Source organism: Falco peregrinus, chromosome 9 (assembly GCF_023634155.1).
Source record: "Falco peregrinus isolate bFalPer1 chromosome 9, bFalPer1.pri, whole genome shotgun sequence".
Taxonomy (NCBI): domain Eukaryota; kingdom Metazoa; phylum Chordata; class Aves; order Falconiformes; family Falconidae; genus Falco; species Falco peregrinus.
In genome coordinates this window covers 12,437,627-12,457,646 of record NC_073729.1, presented here as the reverse complement: position 1 = coordinate 12,457,646, position 20,020 = coordinate 12,437,627, and the positions used below count along the sequence as shown (strand labels likewise).

The 20,020-nt window shown below is 38.9% G+C and overlaps 1 protein-coding gene across 3 annotated transcripts in view; it reads left to right on the top strand.

Annotated features, from left to right (window-relative positions):
* The window catches only part of KIAA1549L (KIAA1549 like), a 137,311-nt gene extending 117,593 nt beyond the window's left edge, over positions 1–19,718 (top strand). For 2 of the 3 annotated variants that reach the window (XM_055814657.1, XM_055814656.1), the window contains 4 exons: positions 1,815–1,912; positions 3,119–3,264; positions 6,689–6,840; positions 10,691–19,718. In XM_055814657.1, the coding sequence (XP_055670632.1) occupies positions 1,815–1,912; positions 3,119–3,264; positions 6,689–6,840; positions 10,691–10,972 (678 nt within the window). In that variant the 3' untranslated portion in view covers positions 10,973–19,718. The remainder of the gene's footprint in view (positions 1–1,814; positions 1,913–3,118; positions 3,265–6,688; positions 6,841–10,690) is intronic. The other variant, XR_008748853.1, reaches the window with a different exon arrangement.
* The last annotated feature ends 302 nt before the right edge of the window (positions 19,719–20,020 follow it).

Sequence of the window (20,020 nt, the reverse complement as noted above, 5' to 3'; positions counted from 1 at the left end):
TACTGGGTACAAACACATGCTGATAGCAAGATGTGGGGTGAAAGGCTTGTGGAGCCAGAAGGAAGCGTTCAGGTCAGCTTGCGAGAGCACTGCCAGCTTTTCAGATGCAGAAGAGGCATTGCAGACCATTTCAAGTCCACTGCTATTAGGAGAAATCTATATGAGGCTTTCTTTGGTGCAAATAGCATTTGTTTTTTCTATACAGTTATTTCATTAAAAATCGGTATTTCCAGCCCCTGGCTAGGAAACGTGATATTGCTTTTTAAGATTTTTTTTTTCCCAACTAAATATAGAAATACTTTAAATACCATTGTAGCATGGTGAAAGTAAATATTAGGAGACTTTGTAGGTGGCATGAAAGGAAAAATTATTTTCATAGATGTGCCTTTGAGGGACTCTGCCCTGCTTTAAAAGGGAAAGGGGTGGCAGTGAGGGATGGGAGAAAGATGCTTGGTCTGGAATTGCTTTTCCCTTAGAGTCACTGACATCAAAAGGCAGTATTTGATAAGTTGCCCTTCCTCTGTGTTAACCTGGTTTTGCATCTGTTTGAGAAAGAAGGTATTGGAACACTGTCTAAATGTGTAATTTTTAAATATGATTACGGAAGATGGTGGTTTTTGATATTTAGTGTGGGATTTATATTGCCAAATTCAAACCTAAATGTAGGTGTTAAGCCAGAGCTAATCATGTAAATCCTGTAGGCCCTTTCTACAGGCAGATCGAGCGTGACTCATCCCCTGGTAATGCATTTTTAGCTTTCTCTGCTGTTTGTGGAGGGAGCTTCTCTGGCTAAATCAGGGAACTCTTGTTTAGAGGCCAAAGACCCACGATTGGACTCTAGTTTTTGTCAAAATGCCTACGTCTTGATACTGGACAGCCCTCCATGATTTGTTATTTGCTATTGCTTTGATCTCATCTTTAATCCTGTGCATTGCTCTCAAGCTTCGTCAATAAAAGTCTAATTAAAAAAAAAAAAGCAAACCCACAATGTGGTGAAGAAAAGTGTCAATGAAGTGCTAGAGAAATATCAGCCCTCTGTATTTAAGTATATTTAGCAAAATTTATGACCCCTGATCTGTAGTAGTACAAAGAATTTACAAGAGAAATTTTGTCCTACATGTCATTTCTCGGACACCGTGGGTTTCATGCACACAATTACTCACCCTTCACATGTATTAGTGATGAAATCCAGGATTAATATGAGCAAGATACTTAATTTAGATGTGACTTAGTGGGTTAGTCCTGTGTTCCTCTGAATTACTCTGCTTTTTCAGAACTGTTTGGGACCTTTGTTGTTGCTTTAGAAAGGTACGGAGCTTGGGGTTTTTGTGAAGAATGTTCTTGTCACCTCTTCAGGGCTGAAAGGAAGAGGTTGAAATATGCATTGCTCACATCACAGGCAGCTTCACTTCACTAGGTGCTGCTCTGAGGATGTTTTCTGAATCTTTAAAATACCTTGTTTCTGAAGGAAGTGAAAATACTGAGATCTTTTTCCTGTGGGTCCAAAGCAGCTGTTCACATAATCATAATAGATCTGCTTTGCCAGCAAGGTTACAAATGACACAGATGGTGTTTAATACGTTTTATTTTAATTAGACTTCGTCTTTGCTCTGAACTAATTTGTTCATGTTTTCGTCCACACCCTAAAACCCCCCAAGCACTGTAAATTCTCAAATAAAATGCAGTTACTGTTGAGGCCGCAAAAAGTTACTTCCTGTGGGCTGGTGCGTGAAGCAGGTATTGAATTTCTGACTTTCTTTTATTTTTTAACTGGGACCTAATGGTGTTTCAGAAAATATTTTTCTACTTTACAGGCTTACAGATTTTCTCAGCTTCCTGAGATGGTAATGGGTTCTCCTCCTCCTCCTGTCCCTCCCAGAACAGGTCCTGTGGCTGTTGCCTCTCTCAGGAGGTATTTATCTGTTGTTTTATTTCAGGGATGATCTCTCAAACCCACTGTTGTAATAAGAACTATAATAAGAACCCTGAAGGGGTGCTTACAAGCCTCTTGTAAAGACACATTCGTGAAATTAGAAACACATTTGGATTTATTTCATTGTAACACTAAAAGGAAAGGAATCACAGTGAATTTTCTCTTCTATTAGCTAATCAGTTTCAATAAAATCAGGAAATCCAGGCTCAGATTTCTTTTAAAACACACTTTGCCTCAATGCACGTAATGGCGTATTGTATGGCAGGTGCGTGGTAGACAATTCACGCTGTCATTCTCCCTGGTAAGGGCTTGCAGCAGGATATTTATGAATTATAAGCTGTTTCTCAGTAGCCCGGCCCTGAGGATTTCTGCCCAGCTTTCAGGTATCTCATAGCTGCATTTCTGAAGCCAGATGCATGCAGAAGCCCGATTGCCTTAGCTCAGTGCATACATTTTGCCTCTTCCTCACAGGAAGGCACTGTATAAAATGCATTGCAAGGAATTCTTACACTTCTGTGGTGGGCGAACTCGTTTGGTTTTCAGTGCTGTGCTGATGGGTACTGCTGGTGCCAGCCGCCATCCGAGGCACCGCAGGCCTGCTGGGAGTCACTGTGGAGCACTGGGAACTTTTCCAAGTGGCTGCTAATGATACCGTAACTGTGTCCAAACACTCAAGATATAGACATGTCTGTTGTCATATTCTTGTTCATCCATTAAGTTTTAGCTCTAAAGCAACTAGGACACACCATTTCAAAAGATGTTAGTACTTTCCAAGTGTAGTTAATGTTATTTAGTATAGTAGTCTCCTACTATAAGATACTATGTCATATATACTGTAGTAATATGGTATTTGTATATAGCCTTGTGCTGATGAACGATTGAAAAGCTCTAGTTTTTGTGTTGCATGTCACAGGTGTTTGTTTGAAGCAGCAACTGAAGGCTCTGTGCAATGGTAATAAAATGCTTTGGCAAAGCAGCGACTAGGCTGAAGAAGTTGTCCTCAGACTTCTCCAGACTTACTGTTCTCCATTTGTTATCCAAGCTACTGTCATGCTGGAGCAAGATCAGACAGTTCGTACCTAGCTGGCTTGTCATACTGTAGCTAATAGGCACATATGTGGCTATGAATCTGATCTGTCAGTTGGAATGACAAAAGTTTCTACTTTTTTCTTTCTTAATGCACAGGTCTACATCGGATATTGGCAGCAAAGTGAGAATACCTGAGTCCAGTGGGGCAGATCAGGTCCAGCATCATGATCAGACATCTTTTGCAGCAGGTTCGAGAGCTCCGATGTCTGTTGGTCCACTTGATCAATCAGCTTTTCACTCAGGTGAAAAAATAATGCAGACCCAACTTGCAATGTAAATGAATGTATGGGATACAGTAAACACAGATGATTATTTGGAGAAAGGCTGTATTAGGTGGAATTTTTTTCTGGTGCAACAGCAGGAGACCTACAAAGGATTTCCCCTTTCTAAATGCACATTAGCTACATTGTAAAATACCACTTATCCTGCAGGAGCACCAGGAAATGGTCATTTCTTAAGGTAAGATCCACCAGTAATGTACCAGATGGTCTTTGTTCAGGTATGGCATTCTGCTGGCTCACTGATCAGGACTCTGAATTATTAAAGCCCAGTATCACAGAATCCAATGGATCTTGGCTTTCTGAGAAGTAATAGCTATCTGCATTGTATTCATCATCTTGTGCTGAGAATAATAATGTGGATATGCAAATCTGTTGTCAGTTAATTAAATATAGTAGGTCTGAAAGAGCCATTCTACTTTTACTAATTGTCATACTTTGCAAATGGTGCATGTGAATCTGAAAAGAGCAGATGCTTACCCTTCCATTTTAATGAATTTGAAGCTATAAAATATGCCTGCTACCAAGAAGTCTCTCTTCATGTCTGCAGTACTGTGTTCTGTGGGATACACTTGGTTAATCATTTTCAGTGATTTTGCTGTCTGTTAATAACAGGTATGTTGTGCTACCACTGATGAGTGGCTGCATTTCCAAAACCACAAAGTGACCTTTGTGTACATTGTGGAGTTTGCCAGAATAATTGTGGGGCTAGTTGCAAGAAACTTCCATATATGATGGATGCTCCAAAAGGCTGTAATACAGGGGAAGACAAGGAGACTTGTGAGAAACCTGCAACGATAATACAAGGATTTCTAATGTTCTGATAATGAAAATAAATTTGTCTTGCCTCAATCCATGAAAAAACGTTGCTGAAGGTGCTGATTTGGCATGAAACAGCCTAATGTTACTCTCATGCAGCCCATCAACATCAGCTGTAAGATAATGATGTTGTGGTAAGAATTTGGAATAAGATATTGCATCAGCTGAGTGTTCATTTTGAAGAGTAGCTGATTTTGCCATAGTTTGATTAAGAGAGTGTTTTGGTGTAGAAGCCCATGTGTCATCTACAGGAGCAGCACTTTCTTCTCTGAACATGTCTGAAGAATACTTATTTCCAGTCTTGCAAACTCATTTAAAATAGCAATCCTTGTGCTGGTTATGACCTGGGGAAAACAAGGATTTCCCACCCCTCTTCCGTTAGCTCACCTTCTTCCAAACCAAGGGGCTGGAGGAATTGGGGTAGAGGTCCTGTGAGACACCCTGCAGCTACCTGCTGTGCAGGCGTATGTTGTAGATCCCACCGGTCTGTAGCAATTCCATGGTGACTGCTTCTCTGAGGGTCAAGCGACTCCAGCGTTCTGCCTGACCGAGGTGAAAAGGCACTACAACCCAATGCTAAAATGAAAGCTAGGACTTAGTCCCTAACAACAGAAAACCCTGTATAAATGGAAAGCATAACAGAAGTTTTTAGTCTGTATTTTGGATGACAGTATTCTTCGTTGTTTCTTCCAATTTTTTTCCGATATTTTTTTTTTTCCTGAGATAGTGTTAAAACTGATTATATGTTTCTGCTCCGGAGACAATTGTGCTACAACATATATTTTTCACCTCTTTACATACCTGGTAGCTTCTGGCCGACTGCATGGGGGTCACTGAGAACCTATAAATCTCTGGTTTTGTGGAGGCTGCTTTGAGGATGGGTGTCACCGTTTGAGTCTCTGTGTGTGTGTGTGCCTGTGCAGTGTCCCCGGCACCTATCAGAGCAGGCAGCATAACCGCCTGGCAGAGTGTTCAGGAGTGAGGATGTAGCAGGGCTGTAAATGACATTCTGGGGGGCAGGTATCTGAAGCACCAGTAAGTGATACTAATTCTGTCAGTTATGCTCTGTATGAATTTTAGTGGAATGCCTGTGTCTTGTGGTTTTGTCAGCACCTCTTACACAGTGGTATCATATCTACTGGGAACAAGTCCTGGCAATATTCAAATCCTGTGCAGTTGGAAGGGAGAGGAATAGTATTTTCTCTGCATTGACTCTAGTAGAGTGTCAGTGCCTATCTATGCAACATTACTGTACTTCCACTCCTCAGTGAAAATGCTCGAGTTGTACTTTGTTGGGTTCTCATGGGGTTTACTGGCTCTGCTGCTTTCACATATATGACGTCATTTTTGCTATATTCTGTGAATCTGAAAAGATACAGATCCATGTATTATGACTAAAAACTCTAATCATACCATCCACATGCTTTGTTTACTAACTGATAAAAGTGATACAGAGCTTTACCACCCAGGATTTAGGAATGAGGATTTTATGACCTTAGTGTAGCAGTGCTACAGTGCTGGTGTCTGTCTTCACATGTAAATAGACACTAGAGGAAGTCTTACTGGACAAGCCAGTTGTTTGTGTTTTACTCTAAACTTGGCAAATACATGGAGTTATGATAGCATCTCTCAAGGGAAAGAGTGAGAGCACACAGTGAGATGCTAGTCTTCCAGACAGCCTATTTATATCTTGTGGATAATCTCAGTAACTGCAGCATGAACCACATTGTTCTCTGCATCTCTGCCAGCTGCAGGGATAAACTCTACCTCAAAGCAGGCGTAACCTTATCCAGAGATTTGGCTGAACCTCATACTAGGAAGGCTGGTTTCTCCCACCCAATGTGGAGTATGATAGTGGTATTTTAGTAGAAGGCTTCCTGGACATCCCTATGCATACCTATTGATGAAAACATGATAAAACAGATTTGGTGTTGACAAGTTTCTTTGGAAATAGTTATTTAAGTTTTAGTGGCATCACTCATTGCAGTCATAGACCATTCCTGGGAAAGGAATTGAGCAGGTAGAGCTTTGGTATTTTTTTACAGAAGCATTGAAGTTTTATGACGGGTTTATTGAGATTACAGCCTTTTAAATGTATCACTCATGCATTTTTGTAGGTTTTGTGCCTAGAGATGTTAAGACAGACTGTGTAAACTGTGAAAAGAAAGCTGATTTACTCTGAAACCCATGGTAACATCAGCTAAAAAATGAGTACAAGGAAGAAAACATAAGAGGAAAAAAGCCTTTTTTTCTAAAGATTCAAAGTTTTGATGACGATCAGTTGCTACAAGGACCAAGTCCTAAGGACTAAAGTACTCACATCTTTATCTGAAGGCTGTGCATGATTATACAGACAACTGCAGATCTTACCTTCTCCAGTATTTCCTAGCGTTATAGACAACTTCTAGTCTGATGGTGGGAGCCTTACATCTAACCAATGGTCATCACATTCTCACAAAAAAACTGCAAGAAAAAAACCACCACAGATTCCATTTACTTCATAAGCACTATCTTCTAATTTATAATGAAAATGTCAGCTATTAATTATATCTACTCTCTTTCTTAATAGGAAATACCGTACCAGCAGTGTTTGCCATACCAGCAGCAAACCGACCTGGCTTCACAGGCTATTTTATCCCAACACCACCCACAGCATACAGGAACCAAGCCTGGATGCCCTATGCTGGAGAGAATGAATTGCCAGGGCAGTGGGCAGACTCAGTAAGCATCCTTGCTTTTCTACCTACCTGTATTTTCTGATTTGCACAGGAGGGGTTTTAAGCAATGCTAAGTGATCAGCAAAGAACCTGAACAGCATAATTTTCTGTTAAATGGGACCAGTCTCCAGTAGTGAAAAGCTTTAAGAGAGGGCACAGATAATTTAGCTGTCCATCCCATAAACTATAAGCAAAATCTTTACTGAGTTAAATCATTCACTAGGTTAGGGGCTGGCACCCATGTAAAGTTAGTGGGTTAGGTACCAATTTTTGTTCCCAAGACAGAGGTTAAATATTTGGATAGGGGTATGGCGGGAGTAGGTGATGCTGCCTCTCAAGGCACTTCTGTGCTGTTTGGAAGCTGGGAACTATCTTTCCTTCCTGGAGGCTTCTCTCAAGACAGCCTGGGTCCCAGATCCTGGCTCCCAGCACTGCTGCATCAAGTCCCTCCTGCAGGCTGGAGTAACAGATTATAAATTAAATAATTAATTTCAAAATCCTAGTCTGGGGCAGCTGTAATTTTTTGCCCAAAGTATACCTACATTTCAAAGAAATAAAGTTGAAATATCCTAAAATGAATTGCAGTAGTTCATAATGTTCAAAACAATTTCTAAACTGTAGAGCTTTTTTTTTTTTTTCCACTAGGAAGTCTGCTGCTTGAGCTCACAGCTGGTATTTATGCAGAACCAATTCAGCTAAAAACTAGGAGGTAGATTCTGTTTCCTTGTGCACATCATCAACGGAACATTTTAGTGAATTGCATTTGAGTCTAAGTTGGCTTTGAGCAGCTAAGAGACACCACCATCACATAAATGTTCCTGGGGGCAGCTATTTGTTGCCAGATCTTTATTACTGCTCCTGATGCCTCTGAGGGAAAGAATTCAGTTCGACTGTCAGATGCAAGTCTGAATTTGTAGGCTGAACTGTCAAGAAAAAAGACGTTCATCTGTAAGCTGAGTACATCTGTTGATGTGCCCCTGACACCTGGAGGCTTGTGATGCTGTTGTACAGATTCCTTTCCCAGAGCTGCCATTTAAAGCATTGAAAACTTTTTCTTTTTCCTTTTTTTTCTCCCCCTTTTTTCTTTGTTTTCTTTGGGTTTGGATTTTTTTATTGTTTGTTTTTAACCCTACCGACATTTTAAATCCAGGAGGCTTCTTGTATCTGAACAATCATTTAAAACTTCTTTAGGAAGACAAAAAACACCCCACAAAACAAATCAGGAGAATTTACTTGTGTTCCACTTTTTTTTCCCCTTTTGTATCCCTGTTCTTTGGCTGCAGTCCCATGAAAAAAAGTGTCAGATATCACTTGTCAGAAGTGGAGACTGAAAAGAAACTGGACAGACTGGAAAGCAGGTCTCCAGCCCCCTGTTCCTTTCTCTGGAAGGAGCAGAGTGTAACCCTGTTGTAGGTTTCCCAGTCTTCAGGGAAGGAGGTAGGAAGAGCAATTAGTGCTGGTGGACCCTACACAGAGGAATGTAGAGGGATGTGAGAAACTGTCTGAAAAACAACTGGCAATCTAGAATTCAAAGAAAACAAATGTTTCTTTTAACTTCACTTACCCATTGTGGAGCTTTATCAACTTCTTGTACTCAGATTTTAAGCCCTCCTGTGAGTTTGCAGGAGAAGAGGAGAAAAATGTAAAAACAAACCACTGCAGTTTCTACAATGAATTTGCACCTCCCAAACGCTGCCAAAAATTGTCTTTATTTGAAAATCATTACTAGAGGAACTACTAATAGTGTTAGCAACATAATACAGTCAGAAAGCCTGAATAAAACTGCAAAAAATAAAGATCTAAAATAATAATCAGGGTTTGAGTTTCTGGCTGCTTTTTTGGTTTCTGAGCCTCTAGACTATAACTTGACCATGCTTCCAAGATTTTCTTGATGATTAGTAAGAAGAGAGGCTTAATATCTATAAGGCGAAAATTGAATTGTTTGTTTTTCATGCATTTCTGCTAGCTGTGAAGAAGGGAACAGAAGAAACAGGAGATTTGACAACAGAGAATGATCTTATGAGCTAAATTTACTGTAGTGTGTTATTTTCTCAGTTAAATGGTAAGTGTTAAAGCACTAAGTTTTGTAGGGGAAAACAACTGTTTCTGACAAAGCACTTATTTTCCAAACTGGTAGATGCTGCTTAGTGAAAGTAGTAACCTGGTGGCCTCTAGTGGCATGCTCAAGTGTTGTACCACTAAAATTGTCTTGAATAATCTATTGTGAACTAAACAGAGGTGACTGCATTTAGTGATCACTTTCATATCATGACTGCTTCCTAGGTTTGTCTCATCACACCGTACTGAACGTGTTTGACATTCTCTCCATTACTTGATGGATATCTGAGATCATATAGAGCACGCATAAATCCTAGTGATCAGGTTTTAATAGGTTCTTAGATGCCTGAAGTGGCAAGATTTTTCAGAGCACCCAAGGGGTTGTTAAACTCTCACAGGGCCAGATTCAAAATGGAATTTAAGCAAAATTCCAAAGCTGTCATTCTGAAGTCCATGCTGAGGTCCCATGTTCCGTGGAAGGTATATAAAACTGGTAGATGTTTCACATCTTGCCATTTCAGTCTGCTTGCAGAAATCTAAAATTCTGAAATTCTGCTTCTAACATACCCACCAAAGCCTTATCCCTGGTGGGTGAAGCACCTAACACCTCAGCCTGACTGAAATAAAAAAATTAGCCGAGACACCTGCCTGTTGCCTTATATAAGACCTTAATGTATTTGGAAAGTCAAAAATGTTTTTCCCATTTTAAGCAAAAAGAATTACAAAGTTTTAAGTGATTAAATATTGTGGAAACACATCAGCTGGCTTATTAGTGTAGTATTCTGAGTATAGTGTAGCTAAGTGTACTTTTCTGAGTTACTCAGTTCATAGAAAAGCATCACTGAACTTTCCTTACTTGTCATTGGCATGGACTAGAATGATCAGCTGGTAAGCTTTTCCTCAAGGAGAAATTATGTTTTCCTAGTAATAGGTTAAGGGTTGTCTTCTGTAACAACATAAAGCCTTCTTCAAAATGAAGGGCTGTAGACTCTTGTTTTATAGACTTTTGCAAAACATAAATAAATAATATTTTTATTCGATGCATTAAAAATTTCTGAGGACTATGAAGACTGGTATCAAGGTTCATGGATTTCTAAAGGAAACTTATATCTCACAGTGACTAAAGGGCCCATGTTGTTATTTTAGTTTTAGCCAGTGTAAGCTGGGGCTGAAATCAGTGAATTTACAATAGAGTACGATTGGTAATCCCCCATGTGATTCTGTTAAATGTGGCCAGAAATCCTGATACTTCTGGGAAGTCAAGCCTCTTCTTCAGTGTTGAGTTTCCAGGTTGGCATATCTGAGCTTATCCCTCTTGTCTGGATCCTAGTGAGTTTTTGTTAGGGTCAGTAAGTCCAGAGACAGTGGCTGTAAACCAGCAAAATCTGCTTTTCTGTTCTAGGCTATCTGGTGGCCTGAAATGGTAGTAGTACTGTTTGTTTAAAAGTGAAATGTTTAAGAAGAATAGTAAGCAGAGAACACGCTTTCAGAAAAGACATCTCCCTTTGATATTTTGTAGTGATGATAAATTAGGACAGGCAATGTTTTCCCTGCTAGGCATTTTTGCTCCCACCGCCTGGGGAGCCGAGTACCCGGTACCTTGAGATATATTCATAAATGGCCCATGCCAAGATAGACATTTGTAAATGGATGCTTAGAATCATGAGGTTTATGTTCTTTTCCTGTGATCCTATCTGTTAGATGTTATTCTGCCCCGGGGAGATTTGTGTTACCTGGCAGGTGGCACTGGGGATCAATTGTTCTGTGTAATTTTGTATAATTACAACACTCTGCAGGTTCCGCTTCCTGGGTACATCGAGGCTTATCCAAGGCCCCGCTATCAACACAACTCTCCTTCACGACTTCCTCGCCAGTACAGCCAGCAAGCCAGCATGCATCCCAGCCTGGAACAAGCTCCTTTGCCATCCACTGCAGCTTCGCAGCAGAGCCTGACAGAAAATGACCCATCTGATGCTCCTCTCACCAATATTTCTACAGCTGCCCTTGTAAAGGCAATAAGAGAAGAAGTTGCTAAACTGGCCAAGAAGCAAACGGATATGTTTGAATTCCAGGTCTAGTATCTTTTGTGTGCAGTATTTGTATCGTGCAACCTGGGGTAGCCAAGAAAGTGACTCCTTTAATTTTGAGTTACAAACTTGCTGTGAATTGTGCCAATACGATGGCATTTTTCTCTGTCTGAAAAGTCAATAGTATGAAGTGACTTAAAGTAGAGCAACAGGACTCTGAAGATATGTAATTCTGCTTGCTGGCTACGGAAATGCTGCCAGGTACCTGTTTCATATGGATAAGACTGATCATATGCAATTGTTTGTCACTTAGCTCTTGTATTATGATCGTCATCACTAGAGATGCTGCTGAATGTGTCTGCACCATGTTTCTTTGCAGGCTCAAATGTAGAGCTGCTGAAAATAAGTTCTGCATGTCAAAAACTTGGATTAAAGAAGAACATACAGTAGAACATGGTTAGCTAAAGGCCACAGTAGGGGTGGCGGTGACCATGTTACTTGTTTGCTGCAGGACATTGTATAAGGGATGCTGATTTCAGCAATGCAGAGCCAGTTCAGCCTTTTCATTCTAGAGACTGTATTCAAACCAAAAGAATTTGAGATGAGTAAGTAATACAAATAAATGTCCTGTAAATAGCCCCGATTCTCCTCATCCTATTAACAGTACAAAGAAGTGAAAGAAGAGACGACTGTGAAGAAGGTGAATGATATTTTGATTATTGGTGGCTACCTTGTCCCTCGATGCTACTGATGAGTTATAGACAAGATTTTTTTTCAGCGTGAGAGAATACAATGCCCGAAGAGCCAACAAAAGATATTGGTGCTAGAAGCTTTGAGGAGAAATGAAAAAAGGTTATTTGCGTTTGCTCTATATTCAGGCTTTTCACTCTGAATGCATGTGAAGCTGGTAAACCTGAGACCTTTGAGCAAGGCTTTCTGAACTGGAATAATGAATACACCTGCTTGGACAAGAAAACCTCTGTTTAACACAGTGCTTTTTTCTCTTTCTTAAACAATATCTACTAAAGTGATACCAGAAAGTGCTACCTGAAGCTGCAGTTGATTTTGATTACGCTGGAACAGTGAATGCACACCTAGGAAGTTCGGAATGTAGAGGGCCTAATGATTATATTAACATGTAAATAAGTAAACAGTTACATGGATTAACAAAAATACTAATGTTCTGTGAAAAAGAGAGCATTTCCAGGAATTATGCTGACTTTACATTGTGCAAGATAAAGGTCACTAATTGTTCAGCTGCATTGTTGTATGAATCCAGTCCCAAAAGAAAATCAAACCAGTTGAGTGGGACAGTAGTTTATCTTTTGCAGTTGCATAAACTAGTCAGAGGTCACGAACAATTGTTTTCAGTTCTTTCAGCAGTTAGCTTCAGGAACTGAATTTGTTGCAAAATTTGTTGTGTTAGGCATGTTTGATGTCAACTGGAGTTAAAGGTAATGTCCTTCATTTCAGTAACTTATTTAGTTATCCTCAATTGCTTATGCTGTTTTGTCTAATCACTTCATTTCCCTGAGTTTCTTTGGTCTTTACTGAGGTGAGAAAGGGAACTTGGTTTAGCTTCTTGGCCATTAGTAAAATGAGAGGAGGAGAGAGAAGAGGAGACTAGAATAGGGGATAAAAGAAGAAATTGATGAAGCACAAACTCTTAAAGCAGAGTTATTTTTTCCCCAAATAATTATATTACAAACCCTGGCTGAGATTGTGATACATAGTTATCCTAGAATATCCACATACCTTCTGCTCCAATACCTTAAATATTGCAGAAGCTTTTGGAATGCTAGCTAATCTTTCAAGAAATGTGAAATTTCATTTTTATTATTTAAAAATCAGATATAAATAAAATGTATTTTTGTAATTTCTATGTATATATGTGCTGTATATTTATATAAGTGACTGGTCTGCTATAGTCAGAAAATTTCCATAAACCAAGTGGGGGAAAAAAAAAAAGAAAAAAAAACCTAGTAATTTTAATGATCAATATGAACACGCTATGTCTGGAGTACACAAATATACATTTGGGTGACTTGGATATGAAACAACCAAAGAAACTCAATCTTTAATATAAATATCAGTCTAGTAAAGACAGACTGCTGTCTCAGTTTCCTGTCAGCTAAATAATACGGATCTTACCAGTGTAATACAATACATCCAAATTGTGTTGAATTAATAACTGCCTAAGAATATCACACTTTGAAATAACAACTTAAAAATACTGGGCCAAACTCAGTGTGCCATAAAAAGACTAGTTCTGGTTGGCTTCAGTGGGAGCTTCACACACTGAGAGCAAGGCTGAGTTTCTCTGTATAGGGTTTGTCTATAGGTGCAAGTCTCACTTAGAATCCCTTGGACAATATTCTGCTTATTTTTCAGTCATTTAAATCACTGTAACATAAATGCAGACATAATTGAAGAGCAGCTTACTTCTATTTAGCATAAGCTAGTTCATAACTGGCTTAATCTATCTTGGTAAGTGACATCTACACTAAATGGTCAGCCACACTTTGCATCAGCTTTATTACCTCAGTTTTTGATTCTTCTTTTTAGCACATTGAAATTTTGCAAGTAGGTAGGCCCTTCTATGCAATGGGAGTGAAATGTACTGTGAAATCAATTTCTGTATCTTAGATTGTGGTTTTGCAGAGTTAGCCCAAGGCTGCAAGTATGGAAGCAGCAGCAATCACATGGATGGGAGTGCTGAAGCCCTGTAGTGGGGAAGGGTGACATTATGACATTCCCAGAGGAGTCACAAGAGGTAGGACATACCGGATTTAAACAGCATCTTTGGGACATTTCGCTCTGTTTGTAAAGCTGTATCCTATCTTAAATTTAAACGATTTAGCAGTTCTGACAAAAAATGTGCGAGGGTCAAGTCTCATGCCTTATATGATGAAGCATCTATCTTGCCAAACTGGAAGTTAACAAGTTTGGCGATTATGTAGGTGTACAGGGTTTGATGCCTATGTGCAAACAAAATGAAAAAATACAAAACCCTCAAGTATAAACATCTAAATAGCCGCCTAGAAAGAAAACCCATTTCAGTAAAGTTAAACAAAGTACTCTTCACAATACTGAGGAAGACCTGATAGATTTTCAACATTAATTTTGTTTGATATGGTTATCAGTGATGTGCAGTCTATTGAATATTCCCTGAACCATCACTCCAAAACCATTGTGGTGCACTTTATTCACAAAGACATCTTACATTCTTCATTCATAATGGCTTTCTATTCTGTTTGGAATATGTTTCTGTATTTTTTTTTTATTATTTATTTTTTTCAGTACAAAGTAAGGTTAAATCAAGACAGTAAGGACATTCCCAGGAAAGAAAAATCATGCTGTAATATTTATACTCTCTGAGCACAAAGCAATGATAAAGTGAAAATATAGTGTACAAATAATTTGTAATATAATAAACATTTTGTATGGCTGCAATTACAATAGAGTTTTTCAATACTGATTTCAAAGAGGAAGGTATACCTGTTTAAAGTTATAACTGCATTAGAATATATTCATACCATTTTTACTAATAAAAAGTTAGTCATTAAGGTTTTTGTACTAAATGCCCCAATTTTCTTTACAATTATATTGAATGTTTAGGTGGAAATACGGTTGTCTGTGTACAAAAATGTTGTTGTTCTGACCACTATTTGTCTTCAGATTTGTAAATCATCAGTAGAAACATCTGCAAATGAAATGCACGTAAAATTACTTCTCGGTATGTGTGTAATGACCACTTTCTGTAGGTATACTATGTGTGACAATTATTAACATCAGTAGAACAGTAACTTTAACAGGATAAGAGGGTACTCTGATGGTCATTTTTTGAGAAAAACATATTATCTGGATTTGAGAGAAGCTCTAGCACTCAATCTAGAAATATGAATAATATTTGTATCTAGTAATATTATGGGTAGAACTTGATAGAAGTGCATGTAAATCCTGTATATAGACATGAGGAAACTATCATAAGTAATGATCATTTCTTTTTCAGACTAACTTTGAGAAGGTGAGACATGTAAGAAATGTAAGATAATGTAAGATAGAAAAAACAACATTGGATTGAGTGGCAGAACTGTCTCGTTTAAAGGATATACATACAAAGCTAACTACAGTGTTTGTTATATTTCAAGATGCCTGACTGTTAAAGAATTAATTACATTTTAATGTACTTTTTTTAGACCTGCATTGCACAAGAGCTAGCTGTCAGCTTCTAAAAGTCTGAGGGAGCTTGAAAGCAGCAAGTTTTCTGAGCTAGCAGAAGTCACTTCATTTTGCTGACCTTGTTCAACCTGTACACGACTGAGAGGCTCCGAGTACTGTGTCCAAGGATGCTGTAAATCAGTTACAGTCCTGACTTTGCATTTCTTGTGCATAAACAAATCTCAGTGGCTTCCCATATCTCACTGACATGAAGGTCATGGTAGTAGGAAGTAGGAAGAGAACAAGTGTGAGATAATATGAAGGATATTAACAGGTCTGGAGTACGTTAATGGTCTGGAAGCCATAGATCTGCTGTTGCACATTGACTCAGACCTACTAGAAAATGGTTGTGTTGGACAGCTGTTCTGAGCAAGGAGTGCTCCTTTCCTTGTCAGTGCCTGGTATGTATAAATTAAGACTCAGTCCTATCACAAGAGAGTGTGTTAATTCATGCTTCCACTCCTTTGTGTAAGCCATGTGCATGCTCTGTGCAGCTCCACGTGAGAGTGGCATAATTAACATGAGTGGTTTCCAGTTACTCAAAGTAATCTCTTGTAATAAAACACCAAGTTGTATGGCATATTATATATATTTTACTACATCATGGCGGGGGCTGTGGGGGGGGCGGCGCAGGACACCCATGATCATATAGTATGCTAGTATATTAATAGCGTTAGCTTTTTTTTTTTTTTTTGAAGGCTTTCTGAAAAGGGGAAAGTTTGGTTTGCTAAGATCAGGACTGCTCACTAACCGGAGCGAGTGCAGGGCAGCATCCCCTCCTGCTCAGTGTGCTGTTGTGGCTGACGGAGCAGATCTCTCTTCTGGTCACTTACTGCCCCCCTATAACAGGGTACAGGCACACAGCTGTTTTGAGTAAGACAGATGTAATTTTGAAAATAAGTATGTGGGGTAAATAACATCTAGCTAGTTCTCTGTGATCGCTTCAGATGGTCTGCTAAGCAAATTTACAAAGCAGCGTGTGTTCAAAGAGAAATGGATTAGCTTGGGGTTGTTTACTATAATGCTATTTAGCTATAGCACTGTAGATTGTCACAGTGCTATATGGAATGAGTGTGCCCAGTGGTAGCTGACACTTCCTGTGCTAGACATCCTTTTCATCAGTTAATATTTTGACCATAACCCAGGACTGAGTAAGATATTTAGGTTTTGTTTTGCTTATCAAAATACTTTAAAGTTAAATTTTTCTGTTTTAAAGGGTAGGCATGCAAATTGAGCATAAGTACTCATTCACAATGGTGGGTTTTTTTAACTTGCCTTTTTCTCATAAATAAATAATGCAAAACTTAACTTGTTGAAATGAGATTTATATGGGTCAGTAAATGAATTGCATACTGACTTGCTCATTAGAAGAAAGTTTCAAGATGGCCAAGTCATTAAGGTAAACGTGGTTAACACCGCAGAATCTGTTGAGAATAACAGCTTTGCACATCCTTGATGAAAAATGTTTTGCCATGCCCAGTGAGAAAACTGAGCATCTGGTGATTCCTGTTATTTGGGGGAAATTTTTGCTTTGGCTGTGCGCAAGACATGGGAGATGAGACAGGGATTTCGATGGGGCTCTGAGTGGATAGACTACCCTATGTTACACATTTGCTGTTTGGGTGGCCCTTAATACCAACAGATGTAAAAACCACAGACACCAAAGTGGTGTGGCAGAAAGGTGGTTTAGGTCCTGATTTTTAACACTGTTGTGACACCCCAAAATCGTACAATATTTCATGATTTTAAAATCACCTTAAGACCATATTCCTATTGAAAATCCCTTAGGATTCCTTAAGTATGGAATTATACTAATCTCTATCTCTCTCCAAAATATTTTTTGAAAACTAGTTCTTCATCTGTTTGTCCCCATCCATTTCAGGTTTCTTAAAGTGTATAGAGGCAATAATGAAGAGTTAGTTCCCACAGTTTTTTCTGTTATGAAGCTCATTAAAAATGAGAAATGGGTTTTAAATAGTTAGGTGGCCAAATGTATAGCAGATGGATCATGTAACTACCGTGAAGAGGTGTTTCAGGAATTTGATTTTTTTCCATTTGTTAAAAATAATTCTTGTTTTAAGAAGTGCCTGACTTTTCAAGAATTTCCATGCTCAATTCATTCCCAAGGAGTAGCTTGAAACTATATTACATTCTGTAAATAATTTTGTAACTTTATAAATACGCATTTACATACTAGGCAATAATGGGTCCAAAGGATTGTAAATCATACAGAAAGTTGATTCCACTGCGTACAATATTTAGAGAGGAGGTGAATCTTCCTTCCAAAGTATGTCCCTCTTCACTGCAGCTCAATGCATTTCTATGCTTTGTAAACCAGTGTCTAAACACCATAGCACACACTGGCATAAATTGAAGTCTTGTATATCTGGCAAGGAGCACTGACTTTTGCAGCCTCCAGTGGGACCCTATAAAGAGTGCCTGTGTATATGATTAAGTTTTTAAACTATTAAACCAGAAATTTGTGGGTCCTTAACTCTGGCTTTTTGCAAGGAATCAGTGGCTTTTAGGTCCTGCATCACCAGCAAACTTAACCAATAGATACCTTGAGATGTGATGCAGCAGGGTACAGCAGCCTATGTCAGGGATTCACCGGGATCTAAAAAGCGAGTGACTGTACTAGAATAGGTGGTAAAGCTATTTCAGCAGTGGATGGACACTAAGTAATTATGAACTGATTACTATGGCAGGTCAGAAAGTCTTGAAGTTAACTGCTTGGAATCGATTTTATGTATTTGATTAGCTTTTGATTTCTTCATTTGTTAAACCAGTGCAAAAATAGCAACAGTGTATTCTGTTTCAGAGTTATAAACATGAGAGATCTGAATGTAAGTAAACTTGAGGTTTATTCTTTGTCCTTGCCTTTATCTACTATTTTCCACAGTGCAAGTAGGAGAAAAAACCCCAAACCCAATACTTTACTCCCCACCAAATTTATTTTAATATTGCTTTCTGTGACAGAGAGATGGGGAAGGCTTTTTTCATTTCATGTTGCTGTTGGGTTCTTCAAACTGCATTCAAAGTCATATCTGATAGAAAAAATGACAGCGAAGCCAAAATTTTTGGAAAAATAGATAGAACCCATCTTACTGAGGCTTGGATTTTGGTTTAGCATTTAGCAACCCAGCAGAAACGGGCCAGACACAGCAAAGGGTCTGTTCTGCGCAGTTCTTTGGGTCTTGTTAAAAACTACATGTGTACAGCACAGATATTCCTATGTTCTTTGACTTTTTATTTTCATTTCTTGCCATTGCTTTGCATTCTGAATTTGACTTTTATGTTGTTGTACACAAAGAGGTACACTCTTTAGCTTGCTGATACACTGCTAGTGTGATAGAAGCAGTAACCAACATATGTGATACAATTTTTAATTAGCTATGGCACTGCACGGCTTTGGCCCATGTTCTGCTTTGTGATCCTTATGTCATAGTAGTATTAAGGCAAAAAATGAATACAGAGAACGTCTTCCACTGAAGTTATTGGCAAAACACCTGCTCACTTCAAGGAGAGCAGGACTGATCTGGTATTCTCTCAGTGAATTAGCCACCACAAGTATCTTAAAACTGCAAAGAGAGGAAGGATGCTATCTGGTTATGGGTAGCTAGAAATTGGGAGATCGTGACCCTTCTTCAGAATTTCAGATTGGTCCTGGGCAAGGCACTTAATCTGACTATGCCTCAGTGTCCCCATCTGTAAAGCAGGGTGAAGGGACTGCCTCTCCTCACGCCCCTGGTGAAAGGCTGAACTAACTGATAATGTTAGAAACACTGAAACTCTGGAGTGCAAGTGGATACTTTAGTATGAAGCACTATTTATTATTTCACGGAGCTTGGTAATTGTTCAAGACTACAAACTACCTGTTCCTCTGGTAGCATTTAAATATGTGTAAATTTACAAGGAAAAAACCCCATCTCCTGATACTATTTCAGTATGTTCTAGGAAGCCCTTCCAAGAACAGCTTCTACCATTTTTACAGAGATGTAATATCAATAAATTGTCTCACTTCCCATGCAACAGACCTCACTTTCTGACAATGAACTTTTCTTCTTTGAATTATGGAAAGGTCTAGCTCTGCATGATTACAAATATCCATGTTATCTTTGTTGTTCACAGCTTGATTCAACTAAACTGTAATGGCTGTGTCTGTGAAAATTGCTCAAAATCTGTAAGTGTTTCAGCTATAAATGGGAAAATTGGTTTTCTGAAGTGAGTTTGAGCTGCAAAATTGAGAGTGATTTGTAAAGCCAAGTCTAGGGATTAAATTGAAAGAGGATTAAAATAATTAATTAAAATTTTATACTATGCAATCAGAAAGGAAATCTCCAAGAATTGGTTCCTTTGGCAATTTCAAATGTAAACCCATACCAATGGTAGAATTTTACATATCACTGAAAAGGAGGCATTTAAAATGTTCTGGGTCATTACCAAATGGCTGTTTTTACTCTGAACTGTAGGGTGGTTCTAGAAATGAAACTTACAAGTACATAGAATAGTTTCTTTCATGTTAGTGGCTATAGCTTAGTTGAAGTTGTACATGTTTTTTCTTGGCAATTTTGCACATTAAATAAAATATATCTTAAAATCTATGTCGCTACTCAGTGGTTGTTCCTGCTGTGTCCTTTTCTTTAGATCAGCTGCTTTAAAGCAAGAGGATGGTTCTCGCTTGGAGCTTCCAGGATCCTGGACTTTGTAGGGGTTCTGCTGCTCATGCTCTAGAGGCAGAACCTGGCAAAGGACAGGAAAGGAATTTAAGAACCCCACAAGCTAAAACCATGTATTTCAGCAGTGCTGCTCCCTCTGAGGAAAGGCATTTGCCTGCCTTGCAGAGGTGAGCAGGACAGTAACTAGCAAGCCCATGGG